The 21688-nt window shown below is 38.4% G+C and overlaps 1 protein-coding gene across 8 annotated transcripts in view; it reads left to right on the top strand.

Moving 5' to 3' along the window:
• Window positions 1-13186, top strand: part of STAU1 (staufen double-stranded RNA binding protein 1) — a 31746-nt gene extending 18560 nt beyond the window's left edge. The window contains exons 8-17 of one of the 8 annotated variants that reach the window (XM_034066691.1): window positions 3428-3526; window positions 4866-5096; window positions 5663-5806; window positions 6618-6764; window positions 7548-7620; window positions 8124-8443; window positions 9159-9281; window positions 10610-10695; window positions 10797-10844; window positions 11345-13186. In XM_034066691.1, the coding sequence (XP_033922582.1) occupies window positions 3428-3526; window positions 4866-5096; window positions 5663-5806; window positions 6618-6764; window positions 7548-7620; window positions 8124-8443; window positions 9159-9281; window positions 10610-10695; window positions 10797-10844; window positions 11345-11432 (1359 nt within the window). In that variant the 3' untranslated portion in view covers window positions 11433-13186. The remainder of the gene's footprint in view (window positions 1-3427; window positions 3527-4865; window positions 5097-5662; window positions 5807-6617; window positions 6765-7547; window positions 7621-8123; window positions 8444-9158; window positions 9282-10609; window positions 10696-10796; window positions 10845-11344) is intronic. The other 7 variants (XM_034066692.1, XM_034066693.1, XM_034066697.1 and 4 more) reach the window with 7 other exon arrangements.
• The last annotated feature ends 8502 nt before the right edge of the window (window positions 13187-21688 follow it).

Raw genomic sequence — 21688 nt, 5'->3', positions numbered from 1 at the left:
AGAGGACAGTCTGTACTGGGATAAATTAGGTCTTAAATGGCTTTCAAATATTGTAGGTTTAGAAACGTCTGAGGGAATTGCTGATTTTATAACAGCATTTTGCACTACAAAGGAGAATTCTACTACAGAGCAAGCAATGTTCATTCTTGCATTCATTGAGGCAAGGTCCTTGAAGGGTACAGGAGTGTCAGATCATGAGATGCTATTATAAGGGGTATCTACAGGGGAGGCAAAGTAGGATTTCAGAAGCAGACATAATCCTTGATGCTTCCTCCTGTCATTTGATGTTTTCAGTTATTTTCCTTTTAAATCTACTTATTTTTGTGTATCCCATTTGTGTGTGTGTGTGAACAGAATATGCTTAAGCCTGAACTCTTGTATTTAGGGCAGTATTTTGTGCTTTTTATTTATTTTATTCTTATTTTACAAATTTTTGTATTTACAGGATTTAACTCTTGTATTTTTAAAATAGAAAACAGTGCTTAATAATTGTTGGACACAATGATCTTAAAGGTCTTTTCCAACTTAAATGATTTTATGATTCTAAGAAGAAATCATTGAATAAAACAATTAGACTTTATGGTAATGTGACCTTTTCCCACACCTTCTCAGACTGCAAATCTAGAAGCAAGTGGCAGGAAAAAAATTGGTAATACTAGCTTTCAACTGGACAAAGCCCTATCTGAACAACCCAATTGAATTTAAAAGTTTGCTCTGCTTTGAGTGGGAGGTTGTAAGAGACCTCCAACAGACCTTTCCAACTTCAATTAGTCTGATTGTAGTTTAGACACACTGACCAAAGTTGCAGAACAGGGTTACTTTGTGTATTCAAAGACAGAGATGATAAAGCATCAATTTTAACACTTAGAAAACATAGAAAGCTATGCTTTCTAGCACAGCTCTTAGACAGAAATTCTAACTTTTGCCTGAAAATAATAAAAACTAGAATTGCTTCTATGTGTTTTGCCAACTTATTTGGTAAATTTCAGCTGCTCTTTATACCCGTAACATGGAAGAAAGCAGTCACACTGACTGCTGTGTTGACATCAGTATAGTTCTAATCAGAAACTCCAGTGGCTTTCATAATTTGCTTACAAGCAGTCTTTGAGGAAGTGCATGTTGAAGGCGTTCCTACAAGGGCAAATTCCTCTTGAAGGAATATATTACTTTTGCAGTTTGCTTGGGAGTTTTTGAATCTATCACTTTGTTTCCTTTGGGACCTTTTTTTCACTTGTTAGAAATGGATTTGAACAATTTGATTAGAGCTGAGAGTGGTAAATGCTTGTATTTGTGGTCTTGTTCTGATTTAGTCCTTGGTGAGTTTAGTCTATGCATACATGCAAACTACTTTGAAAGCAAACTTTATAGGTCATCTGCCTAGAGGTGTGCAGGGAAGGAGAAAGAGGGAGAGCATGTGTGTATAGTTAGTTTTGATTTATAAAATAAACTGATCCAGAACTCAAGTACAGACCTCCAAAGTAGAGGGATCTACCAGAATAATTGGTAAAATAGGTAAGATCTCTTAATTGTTATTTTGCTATTGATTTACTTCTTTTAGGTAGAGGTATTGAAGAAAGGTACCAGTGTTTTACACCATGTGAACAGAATTGGAATATATCAAGAATGCATACTGTAATACAGTGAAGCATTCCATACTATTTATTTGCATTCTTTAGAAATGATATTAAATGGGAGAAACTTAATCCCATTAAAGAAGTCCTCATCACCTTTGCAAGGAAAAAACATGGCACTTGAAAAAATAGCATGTATCTGAAATTAGAAGGAGGGGAAAAATGCTTGTAATTAAAGTGATTGTGCTAATGGTTTGACAGTAAGGGTAGTGAGAGATTATTCCTAGAGATGACAGTGGTAAACTTCCTGTAACACCTAGAGCATAATAAGACCTTAGTAGTTCAAATATTTTTTCCAAGGTATATAATGCTATTCCTTTTGAACTTACCAACTGCATTTAAAATAGGGTTTAGGATATGATGCTCAAGACTTTTGACTCCTGTATTCAGTCTTGCTTTTCCCAGTTTTTACCTGCGTTGTGCCTTCTGCTGAGGTATAGTATGGTTCCTCCAGTGTAGGTGTTGCCTCCTCGTTTCTCATGCAGTCACAGTGCACCTACCTTGCTCCCATGGGAGTGGTGCCATCGTGTGGTCTCAGTATTCACAGACCCGAAGATTGTCCTAAGTACACCTCCACAGAGAGTCTGGAGACTGGATGTAGTAGTGGGATCAGAAGTATTAGATGTTATCTTTGTAAAAGGATGTTGGGCTATATGTGCTCTTCCGAAATGATTGCAACTCGAACCTGAAATACAAGGTCAACCCATAAGTACAGTGTAAAATCTGATGGGACAGTGGGAGGAGTGAAAACCACAGATTGATTTTATTAATACTTCTGTCTGAGATGGGAAGAGGTTCCTTTAAGTGTTGGGGGAAAAAAAAAATCCTTCATATTTTAATTTAATTTGTCAGTACCAGACATTGGGGATGCTTGCTGCCATCAAACTAGTTTCAGTCAATGAGAGCTCTCTAGAATATTTCTGCTGCTCCAATAAAATACTTAAATCATTTTTATTGCCTGGTTGCATAACTGGTGTTGTGGCATGATATAATTGGTGAAATTGTTGCTGTTCATCTTTATCATAATCCTTCCAATATCACTGCTAGACACATAGTCTTAAAGTTTCTCTGTTGCTCTTACCACACCACTTGGTTCATGTCCCAACATCAGTGGAAACATTTTTGGAATCATAGTCAAAACTTTACCTGGAGATATGTAGAAGTGCCTGTAGGTAAGCTTCAGCTGGCAAGGCTGGCCTCCTAGCAGGTGTAAGTTTCAGAGATGCACACCATTTGATTTAAGGCAAGTTCCTGATAGTATGTTCTTTAAATGAGGAAAAAGTCTGTAGATGAAGCACTTGCAAGGGAACATGTTAAAGACAGAACTGTGCCAGGATCTAATTAGCCATCCTTTATTCACATTGGTCCCATTCTCAGAATTCTTTATTTTTCTTGCCCTTTCTCTTATCTGATACTGTCTTAGTGCTTTTGGTACAAATGTCCAATCAGTATATGAAAATTGCATTTCATAAAGGTACTTCCATTTGGAAACCAGTTCATTTAACACATCAGTTTGTTTTATCTAGAAATAGATTTTTATATTGGCCCATATGCCATTTGTTCTTTCCTGTAACGAGCACATGAAAATATGAAGGTTTGCTAGCTTTTACACATACACCTTAAATGAGCTTCCTAAGTTTCAGTTCCATAGTATGTGTGCTGCATTTCTACACATTCACGCAAACTGGCAGTAAAGGTTAGACTACTTAAAATTTTTGAGAGCTCAGTAAACTGGTTGGATGGATAAAATTCAATTTAATAGGATCTTTATTTTAAATAGAGTATGCTTCTTTTAGGTTAACGGAAAAGAACCAGATGATGAAAATCTCAATAAATCTGAAATAAGCCAAGTTTTTGAGATTGCACTTAAAAGGAACTTGCCTGTGAATTTTGAGGTATGTTTACTTTACAAGCTCTAGATTTGTTTTTGTTAGAATATTAAGGGTACACATTGAGTATCTTTGAGATAATCCAAACAACTGACTTTTAACATGTCTTGTTAGTTGTGAATACACTTTTACCTTTGACAGTCACACTGATTGTCTTGGGGTTTATATGGTAAAGTGAAGTAAAAAGAAAAACTCACCTGTTCACAAATTCATGCCCTAAAGCCATTCCATGAGTGAACAGCTTATGCTGTGGTTGTCTGTGCAATCTTTTTTCCAAGCTTTTTGAAAAATCAATATTCCAGTGAAGAAACAAAACAGCACTCCACATTAATGGTTATAACATTGAAGTGCAGAGTCAAGGCAAACAAGGATAGCTCACTCAAAAAGATATTTATGGAAGTATTTGCTTAATTAAGCACTGATATGGACTACACACAAGGTGCAGAATCTCACAAATAGGTTTCTTTTCTTGCCATGAGGTGACCTCATGTGCATCTTTCCTTTCCCTTTGGCCTGGCTGCTTGCTGCCTCTTTGCCCCCCCCCCCCCCACCCCGATCATGTTAGTTGTCTTAAATCAATAGCTTCCATAGGAGCATCTCTCTTTCACTAAAGTATTAATTTATCATGCTGCTTTCCTGAGCTGGCAGAGTAATATTTAAGTCAACTATCTGAATTATTATAGTAAGAAAATGCAATTGTGTGTAACTAAATTGCTTCTAAAACCATTCTATGAAATTTTACATGAAGCTTTCAATTATTGCAGATTAGCTTGAGCATCACTGGTAAAAACATACTGTCACACAAAGCCAGTTGTGGGTGGAAGTTCTTAATTGATTTTTACGTTTTGAATTTACGATTATTTTGAAGTAGGATGTGTTGTTACAAATGGAGTTAAAAGACTAAATCTGTAGCAGGCATCTATCTCATAGATGTCTCCAGAGTTGCTGGTTTCTGAACTAAAATGCTAGATCCTAAAGAACTGCATTCTCTGTAATGTTCTATTACCACAAGATGGTGTATTTAATGAGGTGATTTTAACTGTGAAAGTACGTGCTGATGAGATAGAACAGGCACATCTTAATACTGAAGGAGTAAATCAGTAAATTAAATGAGATGGGTTAATGACTTACATGTAAATACTGTTTACTGCTTGCTGCATCTGATCTTTTTAAAGTATCTGTTTATTTGGGTGGGATTAGGTTATTAGAGTGCATATGATTTACATGTTTACTTTATGAATTGTCTGAGAATCTAAAATGGCATTATCTGTAGTTCTTGAGAGAAGTTTGCTATAAACAATGTGCCCTACCATTTTTAATAAGTGTTTATCACGCTTTCACTCAGTTTTTCCCTCTGAAACAGGTGACCAAGGAAAGTGGTCCTCCCCATATGAAGAGCTTTGTAACCAAGGTGTCAGTAGGAGAATTCATGGGTGAAGGTGAAGGAAAGAGCAAGAAGATTTCGAAGAAAAATGCTGCAATAGCGGTCCTAGAAGAACTGAAGAAATTGCCACCTCTTCCTACGGTTGAGAAAATGAAGCCACGAATCAAAAAGAAAACAAAATCAATAGTGAAGGTAAGAGACAAACAGGTTGGAAACCTGCCTGTTATAAATAATCAGCAGCTGAGAAGAATTTCTGAGTTAATTATAAACCCTCTTCAACTGCTCAGCATTAATCAGCAGTCTGGTACTACAAATGAAATGATATTTTGCTCCCACTCTAAATAGAGTTCTGACACCACCTTTACAACAGTTATCAATAAATTCAGGATGGAAGACAAACCTTATAAAACAATGAGTGGCACATAAAAATCAAGCTCTTACTTTCAAGCCTTAGATGTTACAGTTTTGGGGTTTGCACCGTATTGCTTGTGCAAATTCTCCTGCAAGCCTGTCCTTCCCCATATAGCAGGATTCAAACTTGTAAAACTGTTACCAGTGGTTAATGTGGTCAGCTGTTAACAGGAAAGCCAAATAAATTGAGTGTTTCTCTTTGGCTGTGCCAGTGTTTCATTAAGCAACTGTTATTGCAGAGGTTTTATATTCTAGAGATTAATGAATTTAGTGGCATGCTGCATTTTGTCTATTAAACCAAATATTCACAAATTTTTGGCTTATTTCTTAAACATTGTTCTACATAGCTGCAAACAAGTCCAGAATATGGTCAAGGAATGAATCCCATTAGCAGACTTGCCCAGATACAGCAGGCCAAGAAAGAGAAGGAACCAGAGTACATGCTCATCACAGAACGTGGTCTTCCAAGGCGCAGGGAGTTTGTGATGCAGGTTTGTATGTTAATTCAAGAAATCTACTTGCATGGCTGTGATGTCTTGGGTTTTTTGCTTATGGAAATCAGGCTGTCACAATGATACACAAAGTTAACTGGATTATGGCCAAATTCCATGAAACCTATTAAGAAAATATCTAGTGGACTACATTCAAGGAGGATAAAGGTTCAATAAAGATGATCTGAGTCATGTCTTTTTAAAAAATGGCATAGGGCACCAGAAGTCTACGTTGTAACTGCCTGATGTTTTAATTAACAGGGGTATTAATATTCTGTGAAGAGATACTGAGCTGGTTATATTTTTTAATATAGTATTTATTAACATGAACCTAGGTCTCCTTAATTTCCTCCTTCCCCTGAGTTTTTGTGTGTTGCTTTAGAGTGCAGCAGTTTCTGCACATAGTACTGTAAATCCCAATAGCATAGCAGTGGTTTTAATACTGAGTATCTACTACACTCTAATAATTAAGTGCATTTTCCGGACCTCTCGCCTATTCCAGCCAAGACAGTTTATTTCTTTCTTTTAAATCTTCTAAACCTCTAACTTCAGCCTGGAAAATTTGTATCTGCTGTGTTACCATTTTTGAGCCTTTAAGCTATTGCCAAGGTGAGATGATGAAATACAGCAGTTTGTGTGACTCCTGTTTGGGGTTTTGTGCCAATGATCATTGACAGTAAATGACAACTTGCTTAGAAACAATGATCACTTGTTCTGTGACTCATGGAGTGCTTGAGACAAAGACCACTAATAAGTGAATCCTTACACTACTGTTTAAGAATCTATTTGTTTCTATTTTGTCTTTGCTTAGGTGAAAGTTGGGGTACACACAGCTGAAGGAATGGGCACAAACAAAAAAGTTGCTAAACGCAATGCAGCTGAAAACATGTTGGAACTTTTAGGTTTCAAAATCCCTCAACCTCAGCCTCCAAAGCCAGCATTAAAGACAGAAGAGAAGGTAAGAGTCTTTAAGAATCAACTGCTGTTTAATACTATAGCAAAAGCTGAATTGAAACAACAGCAAGGCAGCAACAGTGTTGTAAATTCATGCCTCCTGTTCTAGCCAGGAAGCAATTGTATTGAGGTGACTGTTCTTTAAAGTAGTGTGTTTTGGATACATTAAGGGTTTGATTTTGCAAGTAAATCAGAGGGCTCAACTAATGTATTTCTTCTTTATAGAATGGCTCAGATTCTGTGATAATTGATATATTGGCCTTAGAAATCTGCAGATCTGTAGGTTATAGGACTTTCTGGTATTAATAGGTTCTATATAGGCTCAGTAGAAATTGCAGTTGAAAGTTTGTTACAGGTCTCTTCCTTTGGTGGGCCCCTAAAGGGGAAAGAGCCTTGTGTGAATCTGTTGATTCAGATCTTACCAGGAAGTTAAAATAACAAGTCTGGGTTTAGTTATATCCTTTTCATATATATGCTCATTTGTGTCCAGTATGTTGTCCTCAGCAACTCCAGTAACTCGTGTTAGTTTAACTGGCTTTATTATGGTATCTAGTTCTCAGTATCTGTTCTTAATACCACTTCACTGTTCTGTAGATAGTTTTTGACAGTGAGAATCACTGAACTTGTCTCTTCTTAGCTGTGTAATAATTGAGGCTTTTTAGTAGATTTTTCAGTAAAATTCTGACTATTCAGATCACCTACATCTTAAAAACTTTAAAACCTGGGGCAGAGGGATAAAGTTTTAAAAGCATATTGTGTGTTTAGCTTTTTTCTTTTTATTTTAAAGACACCAGTGAAGAAACCAGGTGATGGAAGAAAAGTAACCTTCTTTGAGCCAGGCTCTGAAGAGACTTCAACTAGTACGTAACCTAACTGAAAGAAGTACAGCCATGTTGGGGTGTGTGTGTGTGTGTGTGTAAGATACAGTTCTCAGTCCCTTCAGTAGTGTCATTAAACACACAGCAATGAGCAGAGGTGTACAGGAATTAACGTTCAGGAGCAAGCTTGGTTCTGATCCAGGGACCAGGCTCCTTCAACCAACAGCAGGAGTTAAGTGGGGGAAATTTCTGTGCAGGGAAAAAGGTAAGGGGAGGAGGTGAGATCAGCCTCTGGCTCAGAAAAATGTTTGGCAGAAGCTGGAGTTGAATTATTTATTCAATAAGCAAACTCTGTCTTGATGCTGAATCTCTGACCCACCAGAGGCAAATGAAGCTCACTAAGTTTGTTAGTGTTTCAGAAGTAATCAGAAACACATTGCTTTTTCAGAAGTAGCTTTCGATGCTTTATCTTTGCCCTCGTATGCCTGCAGAAGGCTTCACAGAACTGTCTAGCATCTGGTTAGTGTGTACCTCTCTCGTCTCAGGTAATAAAGAAGATGAGTTTAGGATGCCTTATCTCAGCCATCAGCAGCTTCCTGCTGGAATTCTACCCATGGTCCCTGAGGTCGCACAAGCTGTAGGAGCCAATCAAGGACACCACACCAAAGAGTTCAACAGGGCAGCCCCAAATCCTGCCAAGGCCACAGTAACAGCCATGATTGCTAGAGAGCTGTTGTATGGTGGCACTTCTCCTACCGCTGAGACCATACTAAAGAACAACAACTCATCAGGCCACGTACCCCACGGACCACTTACTCGGCCCTCTGAGCAGCTGGACTATCTTTCCAATGTTCAAGGAATCCAGGTAAGTGCTTGGTTTTGCAAGATTTCTTCCAAAGCTACCCAAATTGGTCCAACCTGTTGCTTGTTCTAAAGCTTTTTAGTTCTGCTGGTGGCTGATGTATTCTGAAGGCTGCCTGTTAAGCTGAAATTCATATAAATGATTTACTTATGAAATGTACTGAATTTTACATTTTTTATATCGTTTTCAAATGTGCATTTCCTCAGCCTTAATTCAGTACTATTCTGAAGTCTTGGAAGAATAAAACTGAAAGTAGTATTTTGTGATTGTCATGATGTAGGAACAACATAGTATGAACTTGAATGTGGCTGATCTGAAATCAGGTTTTTTTGAACAATCTTTCTTACATTAACATTTGCTGTAAGCGGTACATTTTCTTGTTTGGTCCCTTTAATCAGAATTGCATATAAGTTCCTATACTGATACGTTAAAGTTGCTCAGTGAATTAAAAAGTGTAGGAGGGAAACCTTTAAATGGCTATAATAAGAAAAAAGGTCCCAGCAACAATCATTATGAAATAGCCACTTCTAATCAGACTTGCAGAGCTCTCATGATTACTAAAAAACATTGCAGGTGAAGACAAACTTCAAAGTTTAGACTGGCAGAATGATTAGAAGTAAGGTTCAGCTTCATATATGGGTAAATAATCTGTAGCAGTTGTGATATATTTTCTGTACATGGTTAACTTAAAAGAGCTAAATCCTTCTCTTTTCTTCAGGTTGAATATAAAGACTTTCCAAAAAATAACAAGAACGAGTTTGTATCTCTTATAAACTGTTCCTCTCAGCCACCACTGATCAGCCATGGAATTGGAAAGGATGTAGAGTCTTGCCACGATATGGTATGATGAATATTGCTGAAATGCTTTTTCTTTGCCCTTCAGTGTGAACTGAGGGATGCAGCAGATAGACCAAGGTTTCATATTACTGCTGCACAGCAGTGAATTAAACGCTGTACAATTCCCTGGCTAAATTTGTCTAATATTTCACAGGTTGCTGAAACAACTGATTAACAATATCTGAATCAAATCTAAATAACCTTTGAAATGCTTAACACATGCTCACAATTTTTGTCTACTAAAATGCATTTACTTTATTGTGATATTATTTGCATGAGCACATGTTAAAGAAAATGTATGGAAAGGAATCTTTAAAATACAAGAGCTTATCAGATTATTTTCTGTGACAGAATGGGCTGATATTTCACTGGGCACTTTAACATCTGGGTTCACATTACCAGACTTTCTGAGAGAATCCAAAATGGAAGAAATACAGTTCCTCATTAGATAGCAGGAGATGCTCTACATCTGTTAAGCCTCCTTTGTAACAGTAGCAGTTTCTTTTATTTCTATATCCAGTGGTGCCCTGACTACTGACTGTGGACTAAATAGCTTCCAATATGTAAATGCATAGGAGAACCTGAGTTTGCTGACTTTATACTAAAACCATTTGCAGCAATTTTCTAAGGGCTATAATTTGATACAGATTTCTTTGATCTTTGTCACTTAATGTTGACATTTTCCCACTCATCTCTACATCTGACCGTAAAGAGCTCCTAAAAGTGTGAGAACTGCCTCTGTTCAGACACTCAGCATTTTGCTAATGCCCATGCTATAATGCATCAGGCATATTCTGAAAAGGGAAACCTGAAATTGATCAGAGAAAAGGTGACAAAACTTTTCAGTTCTCAAAGGAGGTGACTTACTTTTGCAGTAGCCACATCACATTGACTCTCAAAGTCACATGTGCCCTATCAGTTTTGTAGTTTTGATTCTCGTGTAACTTCTTCTGCAAAGAACTTCTTGATTCTGTGTATCTTAATGTCCTTTGCCTTAAGCTCTGTACAGTTTTTGAGCCATTACTGAGTTAGCATCTTTTTTCCTTAATAGTACTTCATTTATTATGTTAATAGTAATTATGCATAAGTAATAGTAATTAATTTTCCCCATTGCTAAAACAAACACAAAGGAATGCCCTAGCCACAGCACCACTTGATTGTTTAATGTAGCCAGATGAAACTACACCACTGCATTTTTGTCCACCATAATTATGCATCTTAGGAAATATATTACTAAAATCAGTGTATTTACTTCAAGTGAGCCCTGGTCCTTTCACTGTGTTAACAGAAAGGGCTCAGGTTGCATTGCTGAGTGCTCTCTCTTTTCTTTAGGCTGCACTGAATATTTTAAAATTGCTGTCTGAGTTGGACCAACAAACCACAGAGATGCCAAGAACGGGGAATGGACCAATGTCTGTGTGAGTGTGACCCATTGACTTCCCCTTGCATTAACAGAAGCCTCTAACCCTGTGATGTTCTAGAAACAAATAAAATGTGAGGGTTTTTTTTCCTTTGACAGAAAAGTTAAAATGCCAAAGGCTGTTACCTTCTTCAGAAGGACCAGAGGGTAGGTTTTGTGATCAAGTTTGTCATTTTTCACCTGTCAAATGCAAATTACTAAGCAGGAGCAAGTGGTTAAAATGTGATGGCTGTGACACAGAGCAATTCTGACTGTGATTCCTCTGCTTCAACTATTCGTTTACATGTATTTGTAAACAGTGTGACTCCTCAGTGTGTGTAAGTGATACAGTAGCTCTTCTCTTTCTAGAAATCTGTAACATGTAAACAATCTATAGTAGGTTTCACAGCTTGTTTTCAACAGACTCATAGAGGGGTTGCAAATTACTCCCTTTGACCATGGGGAAAGAAAAAGCTTAACCTCCCATTTAGATAATAAACTTTCAAAATTGTGGAATTAACAAAGTGCTAATTGATTACAAATGGAGGGAAGTTACCTGGAAACAAATAGTGAGATGCCTCTCAAATTCTTTGTATATGATTTAGAAGCACCTTATTCATGGCAGTAGTGTTTTTTCTCCTAAGTAACAGGTGTTTTCTCATTTCTAGATGTGTGAAACAAGAAATGGAAAGTGACCCTCTTCTCAAACCGGCTAACTCAAACACTTTGGGACAAACACTGGACAGCACTGCCTAAAAATGGCTTTTGACTGGACCCAAACCTGAAAGCACCAGAGAAAATCAAATGCTTCCTATTAATGTAACCTAACTGTTTTAGAGTGCTACAGTCTTCACAACCTACTGTAGTGTCTAAATCATAACCGTTGCTTTTTCTTCAAACAGTGATAAATTTTTAGTTTCATTATGTTGTTTTGATTGAAATGACACTATAAATTTTTCATTTAAAAGTTTCTTAATTGTATCTAGAACAATAGCACAGTTTAGAAACTTTGTCTTCTGAGACTGACATGTTATCTGTGAACTAACTTGGGAAGATCATATCCATGTATGTGGTTATTTTGTTTTTATTGAAATAGCAAAGTTTCACTGGAAACAAATTGTGTGCCCACCATTTTAAAAAGTCCAGGATTTTCACATTTAGCTTAATCATCCAACGGTTGAATTAATTAAAACACTTTAGGAATTTTAAACTTTGATCATTTTTGGTTAATTTCTGGTTTTCTTGGTGGGGGGAGGGGGTTGGGGTGTTGGGGAACCTGAATGCAATGTGACTTTAAATGATCTCTGATCTATGTTTTAAGGATTGTGTGTATAGATGGCGCACAGCTCACTACATTACAGGATATGATCTCAGTGTAGTGCATATAAAACCGCAGATTGATTTTCCTTGAGTGCTTTATACTGTTTAATTACATCTCCATGTAGGGCTGAAAAAAATTACCTATGTTTATATATAAACTGTGTTGCTTTTGATGTTGTGTTATTGCGCACTGAACTGTGCGCAATAAAGTTTTTGCATATGGTCCAGGTAAAGCACGATAGCCTTGCAAGTTAAGTACTGCTTCAGTTCATTGTTTACGCTGGAATTTTTTCTCCCCATGGAATGTAAGTAAAACGTAGTGTTTGTCACCAATAAATGGTAATACTAAATTTTTTTTTGGTTAATTTATTCTTGTATGCCACTACAGGGGCTGCTTTTTTTATAGGATTTGTAATGCTTGTGATATAGTACGGGCAGTATTGTAAAGCTATGGAGTAACTGTATAATGGGTATCAATTACATATAAATAACTACTATTTAGTAATGTGGAGGATGTGAAAACCTGGCAAGGTCAAGGAAATTCAAAAGTAACGTGGGTACGTTTTGTTACTTGTGCCACAGTGTGTTAGTGCAACTGTATTAATGGGAGCTTAAACTAAAGTTACGATTATGACAAGAAACCTGGCACAACAGGTTGGTATGATTTCAAAGTTTAAGTCTCTACTTTTAAGTTTCCTTGTTTGCTTGTAATTTGAGTCACAGCCTTGCCTTGCACCTAGTAATTTTTGGAGGGTAGTACTTTCAAAACAGAACTTTCCCTCTAGCAACAGAAACTGGCACCATAGACTTGACACATGACAGTGTTATCATTTGGATGTGAACTTGGTTCCCTATGTGCTTAACTGGTAACATACAGCAGCACTTGTAAACACCCGTCTGCAGTGCGTGTGGTAGTGCCTGTCACAGAAGGCAGTTACTGCACATGCTGTGTCTCAAAGCTGAATGTCTCTGCTATTTTATTTGCATTATCAAAAGCAGTTGGGCCACATTAACTGCATACCAAATTTTATTGAATCAGGTTGGTTTTGATCATTATAAGCAGAAAAAGACTCAACATTGTAAAGGTTTTGGGTTCTTTGGTTTTGTTTCATTTTGTTTTTTTTTCTTTTTTACATCTGTAGAACTAAAATGCTGTACATTTAAAAATTAAAAGAAACTTGCTAGGCTGAGGCTTTGTATTGCAAATTCTTACAACTTACCAAAATACTTGCCAAAATAATTTATACTGGAAAACAGGTACCACATGGATAGCAATGTAAATTATCTCCTTACCTCTACCTGCTGCTACTTAAGTTTCCTCTCTGAATGGAACTTGAGCCTATTCTTCTGACTGTTTTGCAGCATTCATTTCTTGAGAATGCTGTTTCATATGATCCTGAATTAAGGTACTTTGCTGTAAATCCCTCTGTTTCAGTACTCTTACATGCATCTGTCATCTTAGAGGTGCTTCATCAGAGAAGGTTCTTTTCTCAAAGGCCTTGTAATCACAGCTGCATTATGGAAGACTTCAGGTCACTGTGTGGATTCTAGGTAAGCCAAAGGGAGTTCTAGATAAAATGTGTTATTTCTAGAGCATCACAGCCGCTTTCTTTTTCTGTTGTCTCCTTTGTGTTTGATGCAGTAAAGGCTAGGAAGATTATGGTACGATACGTATTCCCCCAAAGGCTTTATATGACACTTCAACAGATACTAAAATGTTCTACAAAGAATACAAATACAAGAAACCTGGGGTGAAGGTGCAGTTCTCTGACTGCAGCAGTCCAGCCGGCTAGCAGCAATTCCTGAGGAGGCAGGTCACTGAAGGATGGAAGATGTGAGGTGACAGAATAAGACACTGAATTTCACTGCCTTTCAGTCTTGTTCATAGAATCACAGAATGGTTTGGGCTGGAAAGGACCTTAAGATCATCCAGTTCCAACCCCTTGCCATGGGCAGGGATGCCTCATACTAGACCATGTCACTCAAGGCTCTGTCCAGCCTGGCCTTGAACACTGCCAGGGATGGAGCATTTACCACTTACTTGGGCAACCCATTCCAGTGCCTCACCACCCTCACAGAAAAGAACTTCCTTATATATAACCTGAAAGGCTCATTTGGACCTTAATGCCTGCTCATCCTACTTCCCTATGTGGAGAATACAGGCTCAAAGGAAGTAGCTGAGGAGTTTGGAAACCAGATTCTGGAAATAATGACGTCCATTTTCCAGCAGTTCAGCTTGTAAGTAAGATTAGCAGAGACCTGACAGTGTAGGTAATACATTTTTCTCCACCAAAGAAAATGTCCTGTCTGCCTGTACTCCTTCAAATGTCTAGACTTTGACAGACTCCAGTCTTCATGTTAATTTTCTGGTATTGGAAGGAAAGCACTTATGACTGTTCTCTCAGATTTCAAAGCCTTAAGGCAGCCACTGAGTTCTGTCAGGTTTTGCACTGCTTTCTTTCAAGCCTTTTCTTATTTGTCCAATTACACAGCTGCATGTAATTGTCAGAAGAGTGATGCCCTGCCACTGTTCTTTGAAGAGGTGCAGGCAAATATCTGGTTGTAATGCCCTGTATAAGAACCTGAAGAGTGGCTTTGTAGATGGTGCTGCAAATGAAGTCTGTTCCAGTGCTCTGTTACTGAGCTTGAAGACTGCTGCTCAAGTCTCCTATCTGAAGTAACATCCTGCACTCTGAAGCTGGTGTACCAGAAGGAATGTAGTCCATGTTCATCCAGGAATTTTGGAATAACATCTTTCTTAAATGGGTCAGTTTGCTGTCCTTGAGGCAAACAACTGCATCACATGAAAGTTAAAGGGGAATAATGGAAATTGGTCCAGGAATTTTTTTTTAAAGCAAAGTATTTTATTCATTAGTGGAAGTCCTGACACCCCAGAGGAAGAAACATGACTCTTCATGATCCATCATTCTCGGTTTCAGGATGGAGATCTTGCAGAAAAGAAGGATTTGTCCAAAATTTATTTTGGGGAATGCTGACCTTAGGATAGCTAAAATGTGCCTAGAGAATGTGAATTAGCCTGGATTCACTGTGATACCCATTTGTTCCATAATACAATAAAATACATTCCTGTAACGTTTTGTTGTTTTTGTTTAGGATATAGACAGCTGGTAAGTCCTATTTGAATGAATTCAGCTAGGGAGTCTGGAACCAGCAGGGGAGTTATTTGTGTTGTCAGTTCTCTGGCCAAATTTTAGTAACACAAAATGTAGCTATACGTGGAGTTCTGCTGCAATTACTGCATTACCGAAGGATGAAACCAAAATTTCTGTTCTAACCCACTGATCAAAGTTAAAAATTGTTTTATTCTGTCAGAATGTATGAAGACAAACGGTGGAGGTTCCAAAAGTGCCTAACTGCAGGAAATGAGAGGGTGTGTAAACTGATCATCTTTCATGAGGCAACCATGTAATAGTTTGCTCTTTTATTTTGAAGGTCTGCAGATAGAAAATAACAGAGTTAAGTGTGACTTGATACAATACCTTCCCTAAGGGCTTCTATATTTATGTGATTTTATTTAGACTGCTTGTTTAAGCTCAGACAAAGGAATGCTGCTTCAGAGGTGGTTACAAATCTGAAAATCCTCAAGTTCGTCTCTGTGGCTGTGACATCCTGTATTGCTTCCCTTTAACTGCCAAATGGATACGTACACTTACTTAAAACTCAGGAACTTCTGAGCAAGAACTGAACACCCCATGGAAAAGGGCTGGGGAAAAATAAGTTGTTGGAGCAAATTAAAATCTCTAGGGTATTCATTTAATCTCTGGATTAGAACTGAATAAAAGCATACAGATGGTGAATAATACCTAACCAAGAGTGTATTTTATTCTCCAATATAATTCTTTTATTATACCACTGGCAGAATCCTAATGCAAAAAAAATAAAATTTGATTAGCAATGAAAAAATCATAGTGCTTTTAAACTTCAGTCATCCTCTCACTTCCAATTTCATAGTGTTTTTGGCATCCTTCTAATAGGGATATTGTAGATTTTAAGTGTCCTGTGTTAATGATGCAGAAAATATTCTTCACAGAGTATGCTCTCAATGCTTTCATCCTCTGCTACCATTCTTTCATTTATCTGTACTTTTTCCAATGAAAAGATAGTCTTATGTTTAAATGCCGTTTTTTCTTTTCCCCTGTCCCCCTCAGAAGGGAGATTAGGCAATCCCAACCCTATGTTAAGGGACAAAACCTCCGATATGTTTTATGTCAAAGCCCAAATGCAAAATCTGTTTAGGGAGAACAGACACTGATTCCTAGTCCCTGTATTATTATGGGTTCAGTCTTCCAAATTGCTGTTCTCCTATTTTAAAGCCACGACCAAGTACATCATAGCAAGGATATGTATTGTCTGGTTGCTAAGCATTGCTTTCATAGTCGTTTTCACGCAACACTTTGGTTTTAACATTTAGCTCTTGCCTAGAAAAAACAACTGGGAAGGGAAAGCATCACTGGAAAAATAAATCCATCAGTAGTTTGCTGTAAATAAGATTCAGTATAACTGTCCCTACAAACTGCCACTGCATTTGCATAAGAAGTTTGAGAATTCCCTTTAAAACTTATTAAGTAGGTAGAGAAGCTTATTAAAATGTTGAGCCACCAAGTTATTTTAATTACTAAAGTGGATAAAAACTTGAAGAAAATGTGCTACTTCAAACTCACAAAGGCTAATTGCATTTAAATAATTGTCTCTTTAAGCATTCTAGCAATAACTCTGTTGTGCTTTCTCTTGTACTGTACTGACTTCAAAGCTAAGTGGTGGTTTCAATGAGTGTTTTCACTTCTTGTATTTCCATCTGCTAAAGCACTGATGTAGAAATTACAGCTGATTTTTGTTTAAAAGAGAAAAAAGGCTATTTAAGAGCTTTTACTGTCTAACCCCTCCCCATTCTGCTGGTCCGTTATTGTATGCAGGCAGGGAAGATGTACCTAGATTAAAGTGATATTTGAACTGGGTCAAATGCACACATCTTGTCATTCATCAGTCAGCTAGATAAGACTTTATTGGTTTTAGTGGCCTTCTGCCACATGCTGAATGTGGTGTTTGTGTTTAGTCTGGACATTAAACAAAGCTAATCCCCCTTCAAACAAGCACATGACCAGTGTTCAAACAATTATTGTGCGCAGGCTTGCACATATTGCATGTGGATATATTGGAATGGACCAAAAGTGTTTCCAAATTCCTTATAAATGCTGACATTACTTCCCAGTTTCTTGTCTATCAGTATTTTTTGTTGACCCTTTCTTTTTAAAAAACTGTTTTAGCCTTTAGCTATGAGGCATGTTCACTCCTCCGTTTCTACTAGTGGTTTTACTTTATAGAGGCTTACTCTCTTCCCCTCCTCTCCATGAACTCCCACTGTTCCTAGAAGAGTAACATCTGTTAAAGCAGGCTTTAAGATGATCTGATTTGTGATGGGCAGGTTCCTGCATCTGTGAGGTATAAAGTATCTTTCCTCTCCCTAGAGAGAAACACATTTCAACAGAATGTTCTATGAGGTGTGCTTCCAAACTCAGGAAACAGAGCAGGCTGTACCCACCATCAGGGCTGTGTGAAGTTCTGTGCTCCTCACCTGACTACCCTAGAGTGTTGTCATCCTCAGTGCAAAAAATGTTGAAAGATAGCTCCAAGTACTGCTCTGTGAACAGGACTGCTTCTTAGATGTGTTCTCTTCATCTTGTGCTGCTTAACACACCCGAATCCCAAGAAGCCACTAGCAAGGCATGTGGTATCTTTCTGATCATAGCTAATAACACACTGTTCAGATGAACTAAACTTCCGTTTACCTCTGGAACCAAAGTGTTTACATCTATGTTAAACTGAAAAGTCTTGTATTTGAGTTCTTGCATGTGTTCTTTCAACATGCTGCAGTTGAAGCTTGTCCCATGTAAATGGACTAAAACCACCTGGTTATTTTTTTGCAAGATAAAGAAGGATATAAACATTTCTAAAGTAACTTTTAAGTAGTACCATATTAGTCTACCATTTCCTTTGTCTTTTGCTCCACCTCTTTCTGACAGAGCAGTGTCTTTCATCAATGCCTATGTAAAATTCATTTGCTAATAATCACAGAGTAATCTGTAAACCACCAAAGCTCCTTTCTCCCTCCAAAAAAATGTTTTTTTGTAGAGTCTAGCCACTAATTTTGCAAGATCTTACTGGTGTCATGCAGCATCAGAAAACTCTGTATCCTTAGTACCCAGCTGTTAACAAGGCAGTTGCTTGTCCAACAGGCATTTATTGTTTCCACATTTTACATGGTTTATCCGAACTTAGAAATACTGCTAGAACATTTTGACTAAGGCTAAAGCTGAGCAGATCATAGAATCATAGAATAGTTAGGATTGGAAAGGACCTCAAGATCATCTAGTTCCAACCCCTCTGCCATGGGCAGGGACACATAAAAATCAGCAAAGGACCTGGTCCTGCAAGGTATAGTGCTCTGCACTGACCCTGACTCAGTGCATTGTCCCTAGGGAAGACTTGTGTTCATGAAGAAATGAATGTTGGGATCTCTTCAGAAGAGTGCATTGTACCTTTTGTGATCCATAGCAACTGACCTCTAAACCTGCTGCTGCAAACTGGCACGAAGTTTCTGCTACTGTCACACTGCAGCTGGGATCCATTTCTGTCCTTTCTGGATGGAAACCCTTGACAGTTTGGAGAAAAAAAAAAAACATAATTTCTGTGCAAATAGGCCTATTAAACTGGTAAATCTGAATACATCTCCCTGTTGGGTCTCTTGCTGAAACTCAGCTGGGTCATTCACAGCCTTCATTTGTTTCTAGTTGTAGCTGCAGGCTAGAAAAATTCTGGCTCCACAACCAAACTATGGCAGTTTCTTTCTTACTGCCCTTTAATCCATTCTGTAAACTTTGTATTTGGAATTTTTCATATTCCAGAGGACCAGTGTGTGTGATTTGGCACATGCTACCATATTTTTTTTAAATACCCTGTCAGTGCACTATTTTATTTTAATTACCATAATACTCCACAGTGAAGTTTCTGACCCAACAATTCAGAGATTTCATGGCTTCTTGATGCATAGCTTGCTCTTTTGTTATTACTGTTATTATATTACAAAACTTTATGTTAGAGAATTACAATCTGTATTAGAATTTTCCTGAATACTGGAGACATCTGGTACTGGGGTTTCAGTTCAGGTTATTATGTTGGGAAGTCAGAGGTTGCATCCCAATTAAGATTTGTCTTTCTGCAATATTCAGTTCTGATGGAAAAAAAAAACCCTGAATGTCAACAACATAGCAGTTGGATGCTGGCATGTGAAATATTTAATTATCTCATAAGATTAACAAGGTCTTGTTTAGCGATTCAGAAACTTTTCTTCTTTCATCAGGTTTCCCCTTCCTAGAGAAAAGAATGCTTCTGTGCTAGCACCAAGTGTTGGCATTTGGACGAAGCTGAAAACATGTACCTGTGAAGGCTGGCATATAATGCAACAGCATTCTTCAGAAGTTGTGATCCTTTTTAAAACATGTACGTGACTGAACTGCCTTTCAGCCTTTTTCCTTGGCTTTAGCCACGCATGTAAGGTTAGGCAGAGTGTGTGACTCCTACAGACACACAGAGGGACACAAGACAGGAGAGGCCCAGCCCCGATCGCTGGTGTCTGCAGCTGCTGGGAATAACCACACTGTGCAAGAAAAGCACATAGCTGTCCTGCAGCAAAAAGTCCTGCTAATTGGCTGTGAAGCTTGCATGGGCTGGCTGCTCTGGCCAGCAACGACCCACAGAAGAGATCCCTTGGAAGTAACAAGGAGAACTGGGACTTGTGTATGTTCTGACTTTTGCTGCCTCTTGAGGAAATTCCTGGCTTCAACAAGTCTTGCTACAATGAGCCCTGACTGAGCTGAAGAACTCATCTAGCTAAAGAGATTTTCAACATTTTCTGACAAGGAGAATAAAACCCAGTGAAGTCAAGTAAATTTGATACTAAGCTCTGCTGCAGCTGTTTAACATCCCAGACCTTCCCATTTCTCCTTCCTTGCCAAACGAGGCAATACAAATCACATTCACAGTTCCTCTTGAACATGTGACATGGGTTAGCAGCGTAACAAGATTAGTTTTCCCTGTAATCCTCTTAAAATGTCTTTCATGATTGTCTTTTCATCTTTTGGTGTTCTGGAACTTGGATTAATGGGATTGAGATTTATTCCACTTTGATAAACTGCTTTCAAGAATTAGTTGCCTACAAACATGTTTAATTTGGTAAAAGCATTTTAATGGGTAGCTGAATTATGCAGTGTCACTCCAAACATAGTGTAAGCCCTATATATGTACTTGCAGTATTTATGTCTGTAGACACTACTAGACAGGGAGGTGAATTAAACAAGATAGGCTTACTCATTTCAGAGTGTCTAAAATACCTCACGTGGCTTCTCTTGGCAGATTTGCAGAGCCTCAGCTGCATGCTTGCAAACCAGCCAACGAATTGACCATGTGCCTTTTCTTGTTCTCATCATGTTTCAAACGCCATCCTCAACCTACCCCTTCCATTGGTCCCACAGGACGTATTCACCTTGCAATCAGCTTGATCTGGTCCCCTTGTCACTGAATCCTTGTTTAGTTAGTAGAAGCTTCATACCAAAGGAACAGCTGGTTTGCTGGAGCACTGAGGTGACAAATCCCACATCCCATTTCATGCAACTCTGAGTGAGTGAGTGAGCAACTGAATTGCTATGCCTGGTGCCTTGGCATAACCAGTGTGTATTTTACAAACAGAAAAAAACTAAAGCATGGAGCAATTACATGATGTTGAGCTAGTCTAGACCAGAGCTGCTTACTGCATAACTCAGGGTTGTTGCAACTCCTGCATTTAGCCCAAAAGACCACCCTGCCGATGTGAAACTAGTATATGGCTTTATGCCTTCCCCTGCCTGTCGTCCTGCCTCTTACAACTGACTCCATTTGAACCCCATCTCTTTAGGTAAGTCTTATTCTAGTGACAAGATTTCCTGCCTTCCCCAGGAGGTGCTGGGAGGGGGAGCCCATGGCTGGAGAACATTTCTGATTCGTACAGTGGCATCCTCTACTATGCAGCGACCTCTGGTGAAGGATAAACACTGTGTTTGGCTTGACCTTCACGCCCAATTTCCGAGGTGCATTTACAGCTGTAAAATCACAGCACACAGCAGTGCTTGGGTTACAAGCCAGGCTGTTCCCATTCAAGATACATCCTTTGCTGTCTGTTCCATTTCTCACATTACTCAGTGGCAACCTATTTAACACAGCATAAATTGCCTGTCTATGGCCACCCAAAAGCAAGATAACCGCTGCTGTGCTGTGTTCCCCAAACTGCAGTGGGCATCTGCTAACTGAACACAAACCTGAGCGGAACCACTCACACCAGCAGAAGCCTGAGCTGGGAAGGAGCAGTGGTGTAAACTCGCAGTCCTTCAGTTACCTGTTTGGGAGCTCCTGCTCTGGAATAAGGTTGGATCACAGGCCTGATGTTGCCGCTGCACTTGCACATGCCTTTAGACAAGTCACTAAACATCTTGAAAGCTGGATTTTTTTCTTTCTAAGAGGAAAATAAAAGGAAAATTAACTTCCAAAGCTACACTCGCTCATCCCAGCAAAGCACGTTACATGTACTGATGCCACAAGCCTGAGTGCACTCAGCACTGGTTTGTCTCCAGACACCCATGCAG

This window comes from Melopsittacus undulatus, chromosome 10 (assembly GCF_012275295.1).
Source record: "Melopsittacus undulatus isolate bMelUnd1 chromosome 10, bMelUnd1.mat.Z, whole genome shotgun sequence".
In the NCBI taxonomy this organism is placed as follows: Eukaryota; Metazoa; Chordata; class Aves; order Psittaciformes; family Psittaculidae; genus Melopsittacus; species Melopsittacus undulatus.
The sequence above is the reverse complement of the archived record's forward strand: the minus strand, read 5'-3'. Positions and strand labels throughout refer to the sequence as shown.